At 38.1% G+C, this 20,470-nt stretch overlaps 1 protein-coding gene across 3 annotated transcripts in view; it reads right to left on the bottom strand.

Moving 5' to 3' along the window:
- Nucleotides 1-20,470, bottom strand: part of METTL24 (methyltransferase like 24) — a 129,394-nt gene that overhangs the window by 49,990 nt on the left and 58,934 nt on the right. For all 3 annotated transcript variants that reach the window (XM_039467692.2, XM_039467693.2, XM_039467694.2), the window contains one exon: nt 9,354-9,582. In XM_039467692.2, the coding sequence (XP_039323626.1) occupies nt 9,354-9,582 (229 nt within the window). The remainder of the gene's footprint in view (nt 1-9,353; nt 9,583-20,470) is intronic.

The following is a 20,470-nucleotide window of genomic DNA, read 5'->3' as shown; positions in this document are numbered from 1 at the left end:
TTCTTTCTAATATTTTTATGGTCTTAAAAAAGCTTTTATTGGTTTAAATTTTTGGCAAAAGGCATCAAATAAAGTTCAAAGCAACATTTTTTTTTTAGAAAGAAAAAAGAATAATAAGAAAAAGAATAAAGAAGAAGAAGAAAGAGAAAGAGGAAGAAGGAGAGAGAATGGGGGTAATGCTTTATTGCCTGGGCTAGAATACAGTCTAAATATGGGTAGGCCTATAATTGTCCTTAATAATGGAGACATGAAAGAAAATGAGGGAAGAGAATAACAAACAAGGAGCCAACCAACATTTCATTTAAATTTCTAAGTTGATATGATGTGGTACTGATAAGAGTGTATATTTTGTGTATTTAAAGGGGAGAGTTCTATAAATGTTAATTAAGTTTACTTGTTCCAGATCTGAGTTCAAGTCCTGGATATCATTGCTAATTTTCTGTCTCATTGATCTGTCTAATGTTAATGTTGAAGTCTCCCACTATTATTGTGTGGGAGTCTAAGTCTCTTTATAAGTCTTGTATGTCTGGGTATTCCTGTATTGGGTGTGTATATATTTAGGATCTTTAGCTCTTCTTGCTGTTGCATTGATCATTTCATCATTATATAGTGTCCTTCTTTGCTTCTTTTGATCTTTGTTGCTTTAACGACTATTTTATCAGAGGAAAAAATTGTAACTTCTGCTTTTTATTTATTTCTTTTTGCTCTCTGTTTGGTTGGTAAATCTTTCTCCATCCCTTGTTTTGAGTCTTTGTGTATCCTTGAATGTGAGATGGGTCTGGATGCAGCATACCAATGGGTTTTAGTTTTTGTTTTTGTTTTTGTTTTTGTTTTTTGCCCAATAATTTATAGATTTTATTTATTCATATAGTACATTCCCTTTGGGGGAAATTATCAAAATATTTTTAAAACCTGTTATAATAAAATTCTTAATCTCGCTACTCTTCACCAGTACATTACTTTTAATTCTTATTTAATAAAATGAATAAAGCAGAATGACCTAACCCAACTATGTAAGAAGAGATACTTTCCCGTCATAGGTGGAAGCCCATGTTCGAAAAAGCTTTCCAGTTTGCCTGTGAGCTTGGGAGAAGCTACATTACCTCTAATATGGGCTCCTCAACTACCAAACTAATATTAGTTTTTTATCCAAATTGCCTGTCTGTCTTTGGATTGGGGGATTTAGTCAATTTAAATTTAGAATTAATAATGATATATGTGAGTTTAATACTGCCATTTAATATTAGCTGGCTATTTTGCCCATTAGTTGCTGTAAATTCTTCATTATATTGATGCTCTTTACTTTTTGGTATTTTTTAGAAAGGCTGATACTGTTTGTTCCTTTCTATGTGTAGTGGTTCTTTCAGAAGCTCTTGTAAAGCAGGCCTGGTGGTGATGAAATCTCTGAGTGCTTGCTTGTTCACAAAAAACTTTATTTTTCCTTCACTTATGAAGCTTAGTTTGGCTGGATGTGAAATTCTGGGTTGAAAGTTCTTTTCTTTAAGGATGTTGAATATTGGTCCCCACTCTCTTCTGGCTTGTAGGGTTTCTGCTGAGAGATCTGCTGTGAGTCTTTGTGGGTAACCTGACCTTTCTCTCTGGCTGCCCTTAGTATTTTCTCCTTCATTTCAACCCTGGTGAATCTGAAGATTATGTGCCTTGGAGTTGCTCTTCTTGAGGAATATCTTTGTGGTGTTCTCTGTATTACCTGGAGTTGAGTATTATCCTGCCTTACTAGGTTGGGAAAATTTTCCTGAATAATATCCTGAAGCATATTTTCCAGCTTGGATTCATTCTCTTCGTCACATTCAGGTACACCCAGCAAGCATAGATTAGGTCTTTTCACATAGTCCCATATTTCTTGGAGATTTTGCTTGTTCCTTTTTATCCTTTTTTCTCTAATCTTGTCTTCTTGTTTTATTTCATTGAGTTGGTCTTCGGCCTCTGATATCCTTTATTTTGTTTGATCAATTCGGTTGTTAAAACTTGTGCATACTTCATGAAGTTCTCGTTTTGTGTTTTTCAGCTCCATCAATTCACTTATATTCCTCTCTAAATTGTGTATTCTTGTTAATATTTCATCAAACCTTTTTTCAAAGTTCTTAGTTTCTTTGGATTGGGTTAAAACAAGTTCTTTTAATTCACAGAAGTTTCTTATTATCCACATTTTGAAGCCTGCTTCTGTAATTGGGACACACTCGTTCTCCATCAAGCCTTGTTTCGTTGCTGATGAGGAACTGTGATCCCCTGCTGAGGAAGAGGCGTTCTGATCTTGGGTATTCTCAGCCTTTTTTGGCTGTTTTCTTCCCTTCGTTGTAGATTTATCCATTTGTGGTCTTTGTAATTGGGTTTCTGAGTGTACGTCCAACTTACTGATTCTCAGCGCCGAAATCTGAGCAACCCACTGCACCGACTAAATCAGCGGCGTTAAGATTGATGGTGCTTTTCTGACTCTGCACCAAGAACCAACGCTCTGAAGCGCCGGCAAAACCGCCTCGCTGGTCACGAGAGTCGCGCTGGCGACCCGTTGGGCTCCTCCGCTGGGAATCTCCTGGTGCATGAGCAACAAGAATTCGTGTGAAGGTGTGGCGTCCTCTCGCTCTCTGCGCTTTCACTGGGAGCTACAATCCCGAGCTGCTAGTGATCAGCCATCTTGGATCTCTCTCCAAAGCAGCATTTTTTAAAATAAAGCCTTACTCCTAATTTTACTGAAACATCCATCTTTTCTCTATGATTCGAGATAGTACTCTGATTATATAACAGCTCTGCAGGTATGTGGATTTATTTCTGGATTTTTAAAATTTGCCCATTAATCTGTTTATCTCTTCATGCAATAGTACCATTTTTATTATTATAGTTGTATAAGAAGCTTTATTATCTCATAGGGTTAGTTAACCTCCTTTATCAGAATTCGATTGGCTTTTTCTGCTTATTAATTCAAGATGAACTATAGAATCAGCTTCTTTAGTTCTGCACAAAAAAAAAAAAAATCCTATCGACAATTTTATTGGGATCGCGTTAAATCAATAGATTAAAGTAGGAGAGAGTTAATCATTATGCTGGTTAGTGTTTATATCGAAGCATGTACTATGTCTTTGAATTCGTTCAAGTCTTCGTTTGAGTCCTTGAGGGGCTGAAGTTTTCTTCTTGTAGGCCTTGCACATGTCTCATTAAGTTTATTTTTAGCTTTATTTTTGTTGCTTTTGTAAATAACCTTTACTTCCTTTTTATATTCTAACTGGTTTTTATTCACAAAGGTGTAGTTTAAAATTTTTTGCACACTGTACTCAGACAACTCATTTTATTTTCTTATTGTTTAATAGTTTTTCATTAATCTTGAGTTTTCCAGCATACTATCATATTAGCTTCAACTAATATGTCCTTCAATAGTAATAATATCTGCAAATAGTAAAATTTTTACCTCTTTCTTAATTTATACTCCTATAATTTTTTCTTTTCATATTGTATTAGCTATTATCTTAAGAACTATATTAAATAGCAATGGTGATTACACTGTATGATTCCATTAATATAACATTCTTACAAATGACAAAATTACAGAAATAGAAAACAGATTAGTGGTTACCAGAGGTTAGGGAAGGAAGTAAGGGGAAGAAGGTAGGTATGGCTATAAAAGGGAAACATGATCTTATAGTGCTAAAAATGTTCTGTATCTGGAGTCTCTGTATTATTTCTTACAAGTGCATATGAATCTATCTCAAAATGTTAAGTTGTTGTTTTTTCAAAGAGCTCTAATCTAGTTTCTTTTTAAATGGTGATGATAAAAATCCTTATTTTTCCCTGACTTTAATAAGGATATTTCTACTGTTTCCACATTAATTAGGATGTCAGCTCTTGGACTGAGATATACCAAAGTAAGAAGCAATTAATCCAAATATATTAGCAAACACAATACCTATTAAACTCACACATACAGACAGATTTATTATGGAAGTCCTCATCCATTGCTTTCTATTGAGTTTTTAATTTTTGTTTTTTTATGTTGCAGAGATAAGTGTATGGCAAGAGAGGGAGACAGAAAGTAAGTATGGCAAAATATTAACAAATGGTGAGTCCCAGTGAAAAATCTGGGAGCGTTCATTATATTCTAGCAACTTTGGCATTTGAAATTTTTTGAAAATAAAAATATGTAAAACTCCATATAATAACAATGTTGGCACCCAGGTTCAATGGGTATTAACGTTTTATGATCCTTGTATGTTTAGAAGAAATATAGAAATACTGAATGATTTTACATGTATTAAAATTTTATAGTTAATTATATACTTTTTAAATCTAAAGATAAGCATGAAGAATAGATATAAGCTTTACCAAGAAGAGGTGGAAAGTGCAGAAAACCAAAGGCCCAATTTAAAAGAGTAGAAATTATTCCCAATATGCCAGTAATCCCTATAAATATAAATATAAAAGAATTAAACACACCCGTGTAAAGATATTATCAAGTTGGGTTTAAAAACACAATCCAGACATAGTTGAATACATGTCTCTTATAAGCCATACATAAACTAAAACTATATCAAAAGAATGAAAATAATCTAGAATGTTATTTCATGTAAATACTTATCAAAGGAGAGCTAGTATGCAGAACTAACATCAGATAAAACAGAATTTAAGGCAAAAAATATTTCTAGAAATAAAAACTGACACACTATATACATTTGGTCAAATCTTCCTGAAAGAGTATATTATTTTCCATTTCTAGCAGCAAAGTGTATTATTTCCAACAAGCATTCCAATACAGGGCAGTATCAATATCTTGTTTACGTTTAGCAATTTGATAAGTAAAAAAAAAAAAAAAAAAAAAAAAAAAGAGTGAATCTTTAATTTTTTTCCTTTTATTTTTTTTTGAGAGGGATCTGGCTCTGTCACCCAGGCTGGAGTACAGCGGAGTGATCATGACTCACTGCAGCCTGCAACTCCTGGACTCAATCACTCCTCCCACATCAGCCTCCCAAGTAGCTGGGACTACAAGAGCATGCTACCATGCCCAGCTAATTTTTAAAATATTTTGTAGAGATGGGATCTCACTATGTTGCCCCAGCTGTGTAATTTCATTTCAAAGCCCATATGCTCTCAAATGTAATCATAGTGAATGCACAACAAAACTGGTGTTCTGTAATCAATGGTGAGCTCCCAGCCAAGAGAGGCAGAAACTGGTAGTCCTGTGAGGGTCCGAGTGGACACTGAGCCATGTCCTGAGTGGTGACAGGGGCAGGTGAAGGAAGACACAGTTCCCTGAGCTGACAGACAGGGAGGCCAGCTCTCCCAGGGCATCTGACCAGAGGGCCCCAGCCCCAAGATCCATCTGTTCTGTATGGAATAAATCTCAATTAACTGTCAGCAGTTTATTTAATTTCTATACAGCACAGTATTTACTTTCTATACAGTCACCCTCAAAGCTGTTCAGCGCCTGAAGGCAGCAAACAATATTTTCTCTACAACCACATCTGAAAGACCAATTGCCTTTCAGTTTCACACAGAGCTCTCATTAAAAACTCTTGACTGGAACTAGGTACAGTTAGCAATTTCCAGAGAAATCTCTGATGTACATTTCCCTGATAACAAAGAAAGAAAGAAAAAGAAAAAGTTTTCTATAAAATTTACTAAAATTGTTAATAAAAACCCTTTGAATTTACCGAAAACAATTGAGTGACTAATTCATACCAGGCATTCTGCTGGAGACTTTCACACTGTGTGCTCAGATCTACTTCTCAAACACAACCCACAGTTTAGAAAGTATCATCGTCCTCACTTAGCTGACAATCAAACTGAGCACCAGAGAGGTTAAGTGAGTCTGCCAACACCAAAAGCGAACAAGAGGACCAAGCTTCAAACCTAGATTGATGAGCTTAGATAGGGAAACCCTCAGGCAGCTCTGTTATTCAGAGTTATCAGCAGCATGGTTAAGACCAAAAATAATAGTTATAATTCCTCATTAACTAGCTTGGATCATTGAGGATACTCTGAGTGTAACAAAATCTAAAGTAACAAAGACTTTTAAAAAAAATATTATGATTAATATGAGCAGAAACTTCAGATTCAATATTTCTAGTTGCAGTCTGAAAAAAATTGTGTGCTTAGTTAACAATAACCACTTCTGCAAAGAGTAGACAGTTAATCATTTCATGTAATGCTGGATCCAAGTGATATTATTCCCTGACAGACTGGGCTTCTGGTCCACGTGGTTTTGCTGATGCAGCTGCTCTAACCCAATGCTTTAGAAAAGGCTTTTGATTTATAGTTTGAAGTTAAAATTACCAAAGAGTTTTAAAAGTAGTACGAAAGCCATATGCATCTTTCTGTCACTATCTCAGAAGATTGCTTTCATTTTTGCCCATATTTTGCTTGAGTGGCTGGAATCCAGGTATGGATATATAGAAAAGGAAAACTAACAGCTGAGTAGGAAAATTATTACAAAACTATATGAGATATTTTAAAGATATGAAATGAAAACAAAATGCTTTGGTTTCTACACTCACTTTCAGAATAAATGAATGAAGGTGTCAAGGCAGAAACGCTGACATTTCTTACTGTGTTTTTTTCTATCTGCTTCCCCTGCCACAGCCACATCCTATTTACCACTGTCTGCACATGTGCAGAAAAATGAAAACAGACCATGCTTGCTGCATGCCACAAAAAAGGTTTCCATTTATCTGGCCCCGCATAGCTCCTAGAAGCATGTTCCTAAGGAAAGCAATCATTCATGGGTTTAGTTTTGTTGTTTTTGTTTTAAAGCAGTCACCAAAAAAAAAAAAAAAAAAAAAAAAAAAAAAAAAAAAAAAATCTCTAGGGAAGAATGGCAGTATCTTCAACAAAAATTAAAAAAAAAAAAAAAAGGAACAAATACATTCCTGGCAATTCTGTGCCAGATCACGTTCATTGTAAACTTTAAAAAATAAAATAAAATAAGTAGCCTTAGAAACATAAGCAATCCTTTAAAGCATTTCTGCTTTTTAGACATCACTGTAAATATTTCTACTATCTCAGGAGCAGCATTGCAAAAGGCCTCATGCTTTACCCTTAGCATAAGGGTTTGTTCACTGCAGCTAAACAAACACAATTCAGGTACATATCTTGTTACCTAAAAATACATTTCCCATAGGAAACGTGGTTAGATAAATTATATCCGCAGATCACTTTTTCAAAGTCTTATTTTATCCTCACCTTTACCAAATCTTTTGCTAAAATATTATTAGGAAAAAAATAAGCAAAATGGCATTGAGTTTCTCTCTTTCCTACTCAGTCTTTTCTTTGAAGAGTGGGGTTGGAGAAGGCTAGGATGTGAACAGCATAAAAGAGGAACAGCAAGACTCCTAACTGAGCACAAAGAATAAATACTTAGCTCTTTGAATAATCTAAAGCTGACATATTAGAGAAACAGGCCTGTAATTTTCAGCAGTAAAAAACCAAGCTACAAAGGTAGCAAACAACAGAAAAGAAAAAAACAAAACCCTAAGTAAAGTTCTGAAAAATGCTCCTGCTTCTTCCCACACATGTGAAAAACATTAACAGTATGTAAAAAGGAATTCTGTTCTGAGATTTTACCCAAAAATCCTCCATGTGCCTCACTAAGGCTCTTGACTATTAAATGCCACCAGTTACTCTTGGTGGCAAAGCAAGGTACAAATCAATAGTTAATAGTGTGTTAAAAGAATAGCAAATTTTTTGAAGTTGTTCTTGATGAAGCATGGGCTATCGAATTAAAGGTTGTTTAAAGGAAGAAGGAGAAGGAGGAAGAAGAAGAGAGGGAGGAAGGAGAAGGAAGAGGAAGATGAAGAAAGGAAAGGGAGAAAAGGGAGGAAGATGGGGAAGAGGAGGAGGAGGAACAACAATGTGGGGAAAAGCCTCTTGCTGAAGATCAAGAAGCCATCTCAAGTTTAAAATTGAGTCTCATGCACACTGTTTCTCAAATAGAAACACCCATTGAGATCTGTTCTAAATTATATGGCATCTCTGGCTGGGAACACAGGCCAAAATAGCCAAACCCAAGAAGGGCTGAAGATCAAACACAAGCCAACTACACTCAGGAGAAATTCCCTAGTATCTACCTACAGAATACAATCAGCTCGGGTATGCTATACTAAAAATTGCTTTCAAAGAACACAGTTCGAAGATTGAGTTTCTTTTTTGCTGTTCATTCATAATAAAATGTTTGCAGAGATACATAATGTCCATTCAATTTTATAAGGTAAATTTTAATCGAAGTTATACATATTTTCTTTATAGAGCCTAGAGGTTCAAAATAGTGAGAAACGTGTAACAACAGTGAGTAACATGATACACAGCAATATCTTATTAAACACAACCCCAATTATTTTTTTGTATTTGAGGTCAGTATAAGTAGTTTGCTCTTTCCGGAAAGTGTAAATCAGTTGCCAAACGAAAATGGTATTCTTCAGCCTATGCCAGAAATAAGTTTCTTAGTCTTCTTGCCTAGTCTTGGCCAAGACCATTAATATTACTCAACAGCAACTAAAATCTTCAAATCAATTTAAATATCGCTATCTTTGCCAACACTTTATGTCTAGAGTTGACTCTCTAATGTTAGGTGATTAGTGAGATTAAAACTTGGTGGGAGTGTAAATTAGTTCAACCATTGTGGAAGACAGTGTGACGATTCCTCAAGGACCTAGAAATAGAGATTCCACTTGACCCAGCAATCCCATTACTGGGCATATACTCAAAGGACTAGAAATCACTCTATTATAAAGACACATGCACATGTATGTCCACTGTGGTGCTGTTTACAATAGCAAAGACCTGGACCAACTCAAATGCTCATCACTGATAGACGGACAAAGAAAACATGGCACATATACACCATGGAATACTATGCAGCCATAAAAAATGCTGGGTTCATGTCCTTTGTAGGGACAGGGATGAATCTGAAAACCATCATTCTCAGCAAACTGACACAAGAACAGAAAACCAAACCTCATGGGTTCTCACTCATAGGCAGGTGCTGAACAATGAAAACACATGGACACAGGGAGGGGAACATTATACACAGGGGTATGTTAGTGGGTGGGGGGCCAGGGAAGGAGCGGCAGGAGGTGGGGAGGTTGGAGAGGGATAAAACTGGGAGAAATGGTTGATGTAGGTGACGGGGGGATGGAGACAGCAAACCACCATGGCATGTGTGTACCTATGCAACAATCCTGCAAGATCTGCACATGTATCCCAGAACTTAAAGTACAATAAAAAATAAAATAAAATAAAATAACTGGACCTTCAACTATCTAATGTCAATGTTGCTATTCTTGGTTTGCATTTTAAAAAGCTCATGGATTTGTTCACTTTATTCAAGTATAAAATCAAATGAAAAATCTCACCTTGTGATGCCCAAATTCATTCAAAATGCTTCCCAGTTTTCTGGTGTTGCTGTGTGGTTTCTGGGCAGCAACAGCTGGATGGGGATCCCGCCAGTCGATGGACAAGCGGTGATACCAAAGGTGCTGACTCTCCAGAATGTGAGCTGACTTGACACTAGGATCAAAACGATGCACTTCACATCCATTGTTGGCCATGCTAAGCTCAAAGTGGGTATCATCACTTCCCAGCCTAGAAAGAAAGAGGACGGACATCAACAACAAAAAATGCAATGAAGCAAAGTATTGGACTGCCAAGATAACAGCTCCAAGGCCAATGTTCTTAATTATATCAAGCCTTCTCCTGTTTTAACACATGGCTAATGTACACGTTCAATAAACTTTCTTTGACAAAAAGCATTATTGCTCAAAGATTCTGGATAAAAGAGAAATTATCTGCCAAACAAAGACCAGAGAATCACATACTCAAACATGTAGACGCATCATTTTTTTTTTAATGATGTAAATCAGAATAGCAATGAAACAAAGCAGACTATCCAGTAGTCTTAAGAGATTTTCTCAGAATATGTCCAAAAACATAAGCCCCAGGATTAGTTCTCTTGAGGAGAGGTGTATTCTACTAATGAAGTAATTTGTCTCCATTCTAATGGCCACAGTGCTTTGTATGCAGTTTGACTTAAAGACAACAGCTGCTTTCTTAGCACTGGAAAATATTTTTAAACAGTGCAGATAAGAAAAAACGCAAAGGTTTGTGATTCTATTGCATCCAGAATTCAAGAAGCAGAAGGGTTCCTCACCTAAATTCACATCAAAAGGGGAAGAAATTACAAATGAATTGTACGTAAGTACTCAACAGGTAGCACATCATATGGAAAAATTATGAACTTACAAATATTGAATTGACTCAGAAATATTCCCTATTGAATGGTGCAAGGATCATCACTTTGATTAAAGTGCCAGTTTTAATGAAAAGCATGAAATTAACTGAGAATGATTTTTTTAACGGTGGTTATGTCTTCCCTGCTCCAAATACTGTACTTCTGTGTGATTTAGGATACCAAAATCCTGCAGAGTAGCTACACCACTGGCCAAACCTGAGCCCAGTGCAGAAAAACTTCATTGTCATAGATTCTACTACAGCTGACCATTGAACAACACAGGTTTGAATTGCGTGGATCTACTTGTAAGTGGATGTTTTTTCAATAAATAGCCCTCCATAACTGAGTTTCACACCCCAAAATTCAACCAACATGAATCAGAAATACAGCATTGATGGGATGCAGGAGCCTACTGATGCAAAGGCCTGATGTTTTGTATCTGTGAGTTCTGTAGCCAGACTTGGTAGTTCATGGATTTTGGTATTGTCGTGGGGGAGAGGGTGGCCTAGAGCCAACCGTCAACCCCATACAGAGGGATGACTGACTATTGCGTAATCTGGAAATACACAAATTCAGTGAATGATAACTATTTACCTTATTTTAATTAACTAAAATAAGGCTTCAGTTCAGAGGTCATCCACTTAGACTTTTTTTTTTTTTTTTAAACGGAGTTTCACTCTCGTCGCCCAGGCTGGAGTGCAGTGGCACCATCTTGACTTACTGCAACCTCCGCCTCCCAGGTTCAAGCTATTCTCCTGCCTCAGCCTCCTGAGTAGCTGGGATTACAGGTGTCCACCACCACATCCAGCTAATTTCTGTACTTTCAGTAGAAACGGGGTTTTGCCATGTTGGCCAGGCTTGTCTCAGACTCCTGACCTCAGGTGATCCACCCGCTGAGATGGAGTCTGGCTCCTTTGCCCAGGCTGGAATGCAGTGGTGTGATCTCAGCTCACTGCAACCTCCACTGCTAGGGTTCAAGCAATTCTCTTGCCTCAGCTTCTCGAGTAGCTGGGATTACAGGCATGCACCGGCACACCTGACTAATTTTTATATCTTTAGTAGAAACGGGGTTTCACCATGTTCCCCAGGTTGATCCTGAACTCCTGACCTCAGGTGATCCACCCTCTTCAGCCACCCCAAGTGCTGAGATTACAGGCATGAGCTACAGCACCCCACCTAGACATTCTTAATATAGTCAGCCCTCTGTATCCACAGATCTGATCCACAAATTCAACCAACGGCAGATTGAAAATATTTGAAAAAACAAAAATAAAAATAATACAACATTAAAAAAATAGTAAAAATAAAACTCAATAGAGTATAATAACTATTACATGGCATTTACATTGTATTAGGTATTATAAGTAATCCAGAAATGATTTAAATTTTGCAGGAGGATGTGCATAGGTTATATGCAAATACTACACCATTTTATATCCAGGACTTGAACACCCTGGATTTTGGTCTTTGCAGTAGTTCTGCAACCAATTTCAATGGGTGCTGAGGGACGGTTATAGTTTTATTTGCCTCTTACTCTCCCTTCACCCAACTATACTGCTCTTTTTCTCCCTGGCTCCCAGGACAAGTCAGTCCTCTGACGTCCCTCAGCCATAGCTCTTTCAACCCTTTTTGCCTGGAAAAAATTCAGCACTCCTCTCACAAGCACTTCCATTTCTTCACTTAACAGATCCTGTTCCCTCTGTCCTACCTCCTATTGAATCCACACAGCTCAGTCCACTGAAGTCTCTATGCCAGTTTTCCATAATCTAATCTGATGTGGCAGACGGCCTCGGGGACTCTGTTCCTTCAACCCTGCACTATCCACACTACTCCATGCTCATCATGAGAAAGTGTCCTTCCCTGCCCTTTGACTTTTTGGCTTGGCCATATGCCTTGCTTTTTTGAAGGAAGTGGGAGTGTGCCAGTCCAGATCCTAGGCCTTGAGTGCTTCTGTTCTCCCTTACACTATCATCACATAAAAATGTGCCCTCAAGAGTTTTTATCCAGCCAGTTCCCCAGTCCTCTATGAAATACAGAACCCCCCTTAGCCATCTCAGCTTGAGGTAAAGAAAGCCTCCCAGCTGAGCCCAGCCTGGGTCAACAGAGGCCCAGCTGTCCTGCAGACATACAAGCAACATTAAAGACATACAAGCAAGAGTAAATAACGGTGATTTTTAAGCCACTGAGTTTTAGAGTGATTACACACCAATAGCTAACTGATACGTCTGGCATTAAATATACATTCAAGAGTTGCAGTTGAAACTACAAAGCATTTTTTAGTAGATAGTTGTTTTGTTTTTGTTTTTTTTGAGACAGAGTCTTACTCTGTCACCTAGGCTGGAGTGGTACAATCTTGGCTCACTGTAACCTCTGCCTTCTGGGTTCAACAGATTCTCATGTCTCAGTCTCCTGAGTAGGTGGGACTACAGGTGCAAGCTACCACACCTGGCTAATTTTTTGTATTTTTAGTAGAGACGGGGTTTCACCACGTTGGCCAGGCTAGTCTCAAACTCCTGACCTCAGGTGATCCGCCCACCTCAGCCTCCCAAAGTTCTGGGATTACAGGTGTGAGCCACCAAGGCTGGCCAATAGATTTGTTTTTATAGAGATCAGAATATTGTAGAATTCAATTACCCAAAAGAAATTTTCACTTAATTAAATTTGTCAAAATTTAGATGAGCAAAACAGTAGTAGAATAGGTCACCAGTAGAAATGGGCAATTTGATAGTTTCACTAAGAGAACATTATATCAAAAAAGTATTCATTACATATAATTTATATATAAATCTGGAGTAAAATATATAAATAATTTCTTCCTCTGAATTTTCAGAATATTGTTCTCAAGAAACTTAATTAAATTAGCCACATACAATTCTGTAACTAATTGTTGTTTGGTTAGACATTTTAATATATTGATATGGCTTCTATTTAAACTAGTTGCTTATAATTAAATAAATATACATATAAATAACTCAAGTTTTAAGAAGCATATAAAATAAAAAGAATTTTTTATCACTAGAAATTTTAGCCACTAATTTCCAGAGATGATCTTGGTTAGCAGGTTTTTTATACATCTTTCCAGAATTTTTCTACATATATACAAGTGTTTATTATAAATATCACAAGCACACACATATACACATAAGTTAGTCATTAAATAATGGGGAACTGTTTTGTATAATACATTAGATAACATTAAACTATTTATAATTTGTAATTTTTATGATTAATTTCTCACTTTTACTATAATCTTAATACATAAACGTGTACCATATTAGAATGTAATAAACTATATTCATTTAATTGATATATAAAATTCTTACTTTCATTTATTTAAAATGGTGTGTCTTCAAGTGTAGTTGAAATTGGTCAAGTTTGTGGTCAGTGTGAAAAGCAAGAGGAGGAGTAATTGTAATACGCACAGTTCTTGCAAAACATGGCCCAAAGAGGTAAAACCAGGAGTAAAATCCAATCCAGATAGATCCACAGCACATGCTCTCTACACACCACCTCACTGCCAATGAGCACAGGTCACAGGATCATGAAAGGAATATTTGTGATCTCAGGTCTAGGGAATTGTCAGCTACCAGACAGTAATGCTCCATGAGGAAAAGGGTTGTGTCAATCTTGCTCATTTCTAAATCCCCAGTGCTGAACAGATGAATGATGACAGTCAGACCTACAAAATGCTGCCCTAAGTGAAATAAAACTATGAGGCAGGGTCTGGAATTCCCAGAATAGACAGTACAATATTCAATATCCAAATGTTACCTGTGGTGAGCTACATTTCACTGACTTATTCATATTCATAAACAAATATTTATAGAGCATTTTACATGTGCGAGGCACTACACTGGACACCAGGGACAAATGGATAAATTAAAAGTGGTCCTTGCTCTGAAGAGGTTCACAAAGTAATAATGAAGAAAGATTTTTGAAGAAATAATTATAATAAAAGGAAAACCATTATTTACAGCAAAAATGTATTTAATCTATAAGGAAATCATGTTCTGCTATTACTTACTAGAAGAAGAATACATCAGAAAATGTTACTTGATAGAAATATTTTATTTAATGTTTATTTAATGAAACAAGAAGTATAGATCACATGGCTTCCATCTCAGGGTCTAAGACAACTATTCCATTTTTTGCCAACCTGTCTGTATATTGGCCTTGAGGAAAGGTAAAATGGAAAGTGATAGTCTCATGCTGTCCCCTTGGGGAAGTGGCCTAGAAGTCTCACACATCATTTCCATTCGTAGCTCATCGCTTAACGCTATTCGTATGGCCATTTACAGCTACACAGAAGGCTAGGAAATACAGCCACCAGAAAAGTGGCCATATGCCCTGCTAACCTCAGGAGTTTTGTTACCAAAAAAAGAAAGGGAGGATAAATATTGAGGGACAATGAGTAGTTCCTGCTACAATCCATCTCTGAAATAATTAAGCAGTCAACATGTATATTCAAAGCTCTTATATGTCCTTGAATTAAGACTGCTACCTCTCCTTCCCTAAGGGGAAGAAACAAAATTGTGTAACTCATCCTGACAACATTATTCTGCATAAATATCGATGCTGGGGTTAGAAGTAACCACAGACTTTTCAACATAGAAGGACTGTTAAATCTGAGAACTGTTGAAGAAATAGGAAAAGGGAGATTTACAGGGCTAAATTTTCAAAGGTTATGAATAATAGTGGAGCCATCTTTATCCTGTTTCTCCGATGTTTTGGAGAAAAGCAACTAAGGTCCCTGCAGGTGGTTGTGTGGATTGCGCACTGAACAACTCTGGGAAATGTCATTCCCATCATAATTACCATAAAAATGATTTTCTAGCAGTAAAAGTTCTTGAGGGAGGGATGCTCTTTTCCAAATTGTATAAAGGTGTTCTTTGGACAAGCTGCATGTGGTACCGCAGTCCCATGCCCTTTAACGCTGCTGAAGGGCAGAAGGGGTGGGTCGTGGCACTGTTTCAGGCCCTTGATTACTCTTTTAAAAATATTCCTGAAAGTATTAAGGTGAGTGGCCTTTTATGTTTTCCAGGAATAAAAAACTCAGAACATAAGCACATACAAAGATGCTCAAGATCATTAGGCAGTAGGGAAATACAAATCAAAAGTACAGTGAGATACCAAAATGACCTGGCTATAATCAGAATGACAAATAATAAGTGTAGGCAAGGATATAGAGAAATTGGAACCTTCATAGATTTGGAAACGCAAAATGGTATATACCCAAGAGAAATGAAAACATATGTCCACATAAAAACTTGTTGGGGTTGGGGTGGGGGGCGCCAATATGGCCAAGAGCCAGCACCTGAATGCAGCTCCCAGCAAATGAGACACACAGGGCTAGAGGACTTCACGATTCCAAACAAGGTGCTAGGTTCTTTTCTGTGGGACTGACAGGGCACTGGAATTAGGCCCAGGGAAGGAGCCGCAGGGCACAGCCACCCGGGGTGGCAGATCAAGACGGGGGACAGGGGGTGTGTGTCCCCACCTGAAACCTGCAGCTGGGTAGGAGGTCGGGGAACTTGGCCCCCTTGGTGCTTCCTTTCAGATCCTGTGCTTGCATCATCCCTCCTGCAGCCCACGGTCCACAGGAGCCCTGACAGACAGTGGGGCGCGGTGGGTAGTTGATGCAAATCTGAGCAGAGGATAGCTTGGGATACTGTCCCGTGGCAAGTTGTCACAGGGACCTGGGCGGGAGTTTGAACTAACTCCAGCACCACGGACTGTCCCACAGAGGGAGGCAGAGTTGAAAGCAGAGAAACAGACCATAAGGCCTGGCAAGCCCCACCTCCACTGAACTCAAACTGAAGCCCTGGCTAGAGAGCTTGGCAGCAAATACACCAGCTTGACCCCAACCAGGAAGATCAAGCTCTGAGAGAGACGACATTGGGAATGCGGGGCCAATCTCACCTGCAAACAAACTCCAGGGAAGGACCGACCACCCACCCAACAACCTGACTGAACCCCAGAGAGGCCAGCAACGACCTCTACAGGCCAAAAGAGATACAGCTCCAACCTCAACAGAAAAAAAAAGTCCACTTAGAGACTCCTCCTGAAATCACCAACTTCAACTATTAAAGGGAAATAAACCCACGAAGATGGGAAAAAACCAGCACAAAAAGGATGAAACCACCAAAGAACAGAACATCTCTTCTCCTCCCAGGGATCACAACTCCTTATCATCAATTGAACAAAAGACAGAGAATGAATCTGAAAAATTGACGGAAGCTGGCTTCAGAAGGTGGATAATAACAAACTTCTCTGAGTTAAAACACCATATTCTAACCCAATGCAAAGAAACTAAGAACCTTGAAAAAAGGCTAGACGAAATGCTAACTTGAATAACCAGCTTAGAGAAGAACATAAACAACTTGATGGAGCTGAAAAACACAGCACGAGAACATCGTGAGGCATACACAAGTTTCAACGACCAAATTGATCAAGCAGAAGAAAGGATATCAGAGATACAAGAACAAATCAATGAAATAAAATGAGAAGGCAAGAAAAGAGAAAAAAGCGTGAAAAAAAAATGAACAAAGCCACCAAGAACTATGGGATTATGTGAGAAGACCTAATCTACGCTTGATTGGCGTACCTAAATGTGAAGGGGAGAATGAATCCAAGTTGGGAAACACACTTCAGGATATTATCACAGAGAACTTTTCCAGCCTAACAAAGCAGGCCAACATTCAAATCCAGGAAATACAGAGAACACCACAATGATATTCCTCAAGAAGAGCAACCCCAAGGCATATAGTTGTCAGATTCACAGGGTCGAAATGAAGGAAAAAATCCTAAGGGCAGCCAGAGAGAAAGGTCAAGTCACCCACAAAGGAGAGACCATCAGACTCACCGTGGATCTCTCAGCAGAAACCCTGCAAGCTAGAAGGGAGTGAGGGCCAATATTCAACATCCTTAAAGAAAAGAACTTCAGCCGGGCGCGGTGGCTCAAACCTGTAATCCCAGCACTTTGGGAGGCCGAGGTGGGTGGATCACGAGGTTGAGAGATCGAGACCATCCTGGTCAACATGGTGAAACCCCGTCTCTACTAAAAATACAAAAAACTAGCTGGGCGTGTTGGCGCGTGCCTGTAATCCCAGCTATGTAGGAGGCTGAGGCAGGAGAATTGCCTGAGCCCAGGAGGCGGAGGTTGCAGTGAGCCAAGATCGCGCCATTGCACTCCAGCCTGGGTAACAAGAGCAAAACTCCGTCTCAAAAAAAAAAGGAAAAAAAAAAGAAAAGAACTTCAACCCAGAATTTTATATCCGGCCAAACTAAGCTTCATAAGTGAAGGACAAATAAAATCCTTTATGGACAAGCAATTGCTGAGAGAGCTCATCACTACAAGACCTGCCTTACAAGAGCTCCTGAAGGAAGTACTAAACAGGGAAGAGAACAACCAGTACCAGCCACTGCAAAAACGTACCAAATGGTAAAGAATAATGATGCAATGAAGGAGCCATGTCATTTAACGGGCAAAACAACCAGCCAGTAACAAAATGGCAGGATCAAATTCAAACATAACAACATTAAAGTTGAATGTAAATGGCCTAAATGCCCCAGTCAAAAGACACAGACTGGCAAACTGGATAAAAAGTCAAGACCCATCAGTGTGCTGTATTCAGGAGACCCATCTCACATGCAAAGACTCATATAGACTCAAAATAAAGGGATGGAAGAAGATTTACCCAAGTAAATGAAGAGGGAAGAAAAAGCAGGGGCAGCAATCCTTGTCTCTGATAAAATGGACTTTAAACCCACAAAGATCAAAAGAGACAAAGAAGGGCATTATATAATGGTAAAAGGATCAATCAATGCAACAAGAAGACCTAACTATCCCAAATATATATGCACCCAATGCGGGAGCACCCAGATACATAAAGCAAGTTCTTAAAGACCTACAAAGCGACTCAGACTCCCACACAATAATAGTGGGAGACTTTAACACTCCACTGACAATATTGGATAGATCAACAAGACAGAAAGTCAACAAGGATATCCAGGACTTGAATGCAGATCTGGACCAAGTGGACCTAACAGACATATACAAAACTCTCAACCCCAAAAACAGAATACACATTCTTCTCAGCACCACATTGCACTTCCTCCAAAACTGACCACATAATTGGAAGTAAATCACTCCTCAGCAAATACAAAAGAACGGAAATCATAACAAACAGTCTCTCTGACCACAGTGCCATCAAATTAGAACTCAGGATTAAGAAAAGCACTCAAAACCGCACAATCACACGGAAACTGAACAACTTGCTCCTGAATGACAAATGGATAAACAATGAAATGAAGGCAGAAATAAACATGTTCTTTGAAACCAATGCGAATGAAGACACAACGTACCAGATCCTATGGAAAACATTAAAAGCAGTGTCTAGAGTGAATTTATAGCAATAAATACTCACATGAGAAACAAGGAAAGATCTAAAATTGACACTCTATCATCAAAATTGAAAGAGCTAGAGGAGCAAGATTAAAAAAACTCAAAAGCAAGCAGAAGACAAGAAATGACAATGATCAGAGAAGAACTGCAGGAGATAGAGACACAAAAACACCTTTCAAAAAAATCAATAAATCCAGGAGCTGGTTTTTTGAAAACATCAACAAAATAGACCACTAGCTAGACTATTAAAAAGAAAAGAGAGAAGAATCGAATAGATGCAATAAAAAACAACAAAGAAGAGATCACCACCGATTCCTCAGAAATACAAACTACCATCAGATATTACTACAAACAACTCTATGCACATAAACTAGTAAATCTGGAAGAAATTGATAAGTTCCTGGACACTTGCACACTCCCAAGACTGAGCCAAGAAGAAGGTGAAACCTTGAATAGACCAATAACAAAGTCTGAAGTTGAGGCAGCAATTAATAGCCTCTGACCAAAAAAAAGTCCAGGTCCAGACAGATTCACAGCTAAATTCTACCAGACATACAAAGATGAGCTGGTACCATTCCTGTTGAAACTATTCCAAACAATACAAAAAGAAGGAATCCTCCCTAATTCTTTCTATGAGACCAACATCTTCCTGATACCAAAATCTGGCAGAGACACAACTAAAAAAGAAAACTACAGGCCAATATCCATGATGAACATTGATGCAAAAATCTTCAATAAAATACTGGCAAACTGAATCCAACAGCACATCAAAAAGCTTTTCCAGCATGATCAAATAGGCTTCATACATAGGATGCAAGGCTGGTTCAATATACTCAAGTCTATAAATGTAATTCACCACATAAACAGAATCAAACACAAAAACCACATGATTATCTCAATAGATGCAGAGAAGGCCTTCGACAAAATTCAACAGCCCTTTATGCTAAAAACTCTCAATAAACTAAGTGTCGATGGAACGTATCTCAAAACAATAAAAGCTATTTACGACAAACCCACAGCCAGTATCAGACTGAATGGGCAAAAATTAGAAGCATTCCCTTTAAAAATTGGCACTAGACAAGGTTGTCCTCTCTCACCACTCCTATTCAGTATAGTATTGGAAGTTCTAGACAGAGCAATTAGGCAAGAAAAAGAAATAAAGGGCATTCAATTAGGAAAAAAAAAGTCAAATTGTCCCTATTTGCAGACACCATGATCATATATTTAGAGGACCTCATCGTCTCAGCCCAAAACCTCCTTAAGCTGATAAGCAACTTCGGCAAAGTCTCAGGATACAAAATCAATGTGCAGAAATCACAAGCATTTCTATACACCAATAACAGACAAACAGAGAGCCAAATCATGAGTGAACGCCCATTTACAATTGCTACAAAGAGAATAAAATACCTAGGAATACAACTAACATAGGAGGTAAAAGATCTCTTCAAGATGAACAACAAACCACTGATCAAGGAAATAAGAGAGGACACAAACAGATGGAAAAACATTCCATGCTCATGGTTAGGAAGAATCAATATTCTGAAAATGGCCATACTGCCCAAAGTAACTTATAGATTCAATGCTATCCCCATCAAGCTACCATTGACCTTCTTCACAGAACTGGAGAAAACCACTTTAAACTTCATATGAAACCAAAAGAGAGCCTGTATAATCAAGACAATCCTAAGGAAAAAGAACAAAGCTGCAGGCATCACGCTACCTGACTTCAGACTATGCTACAAGGCTACAGTAATCAAAACAGCATGGTACTGGTACCAAAACAGAAATATAGACCAATGGAACAGAACAGAGGCCTCAGAAGCTACACATCTATAACC

The sequence above is a fragment of the Saimiri boliviensis genome, chromosome 4, assembly GCF_048565385.1.
Source record: "Saimiri boliviensis isolate mSaiBol1 chromosome 4, mSaiBol1.pri, whole genome shotgun sequence".
In the NCBI taxonomy this organism is placed as follows: domain Eukaryota; kingdom Metazoa; phylum Chordata; class Mammalia; order Primates; family Cebidae; genus Saimiri; species Saimiri boliviensis.
The sequence above is the reverse complement of the archived record's forward strand: the minus strand, read 5'-3'. Positions and strand labels throughout refer to the sequence as shown.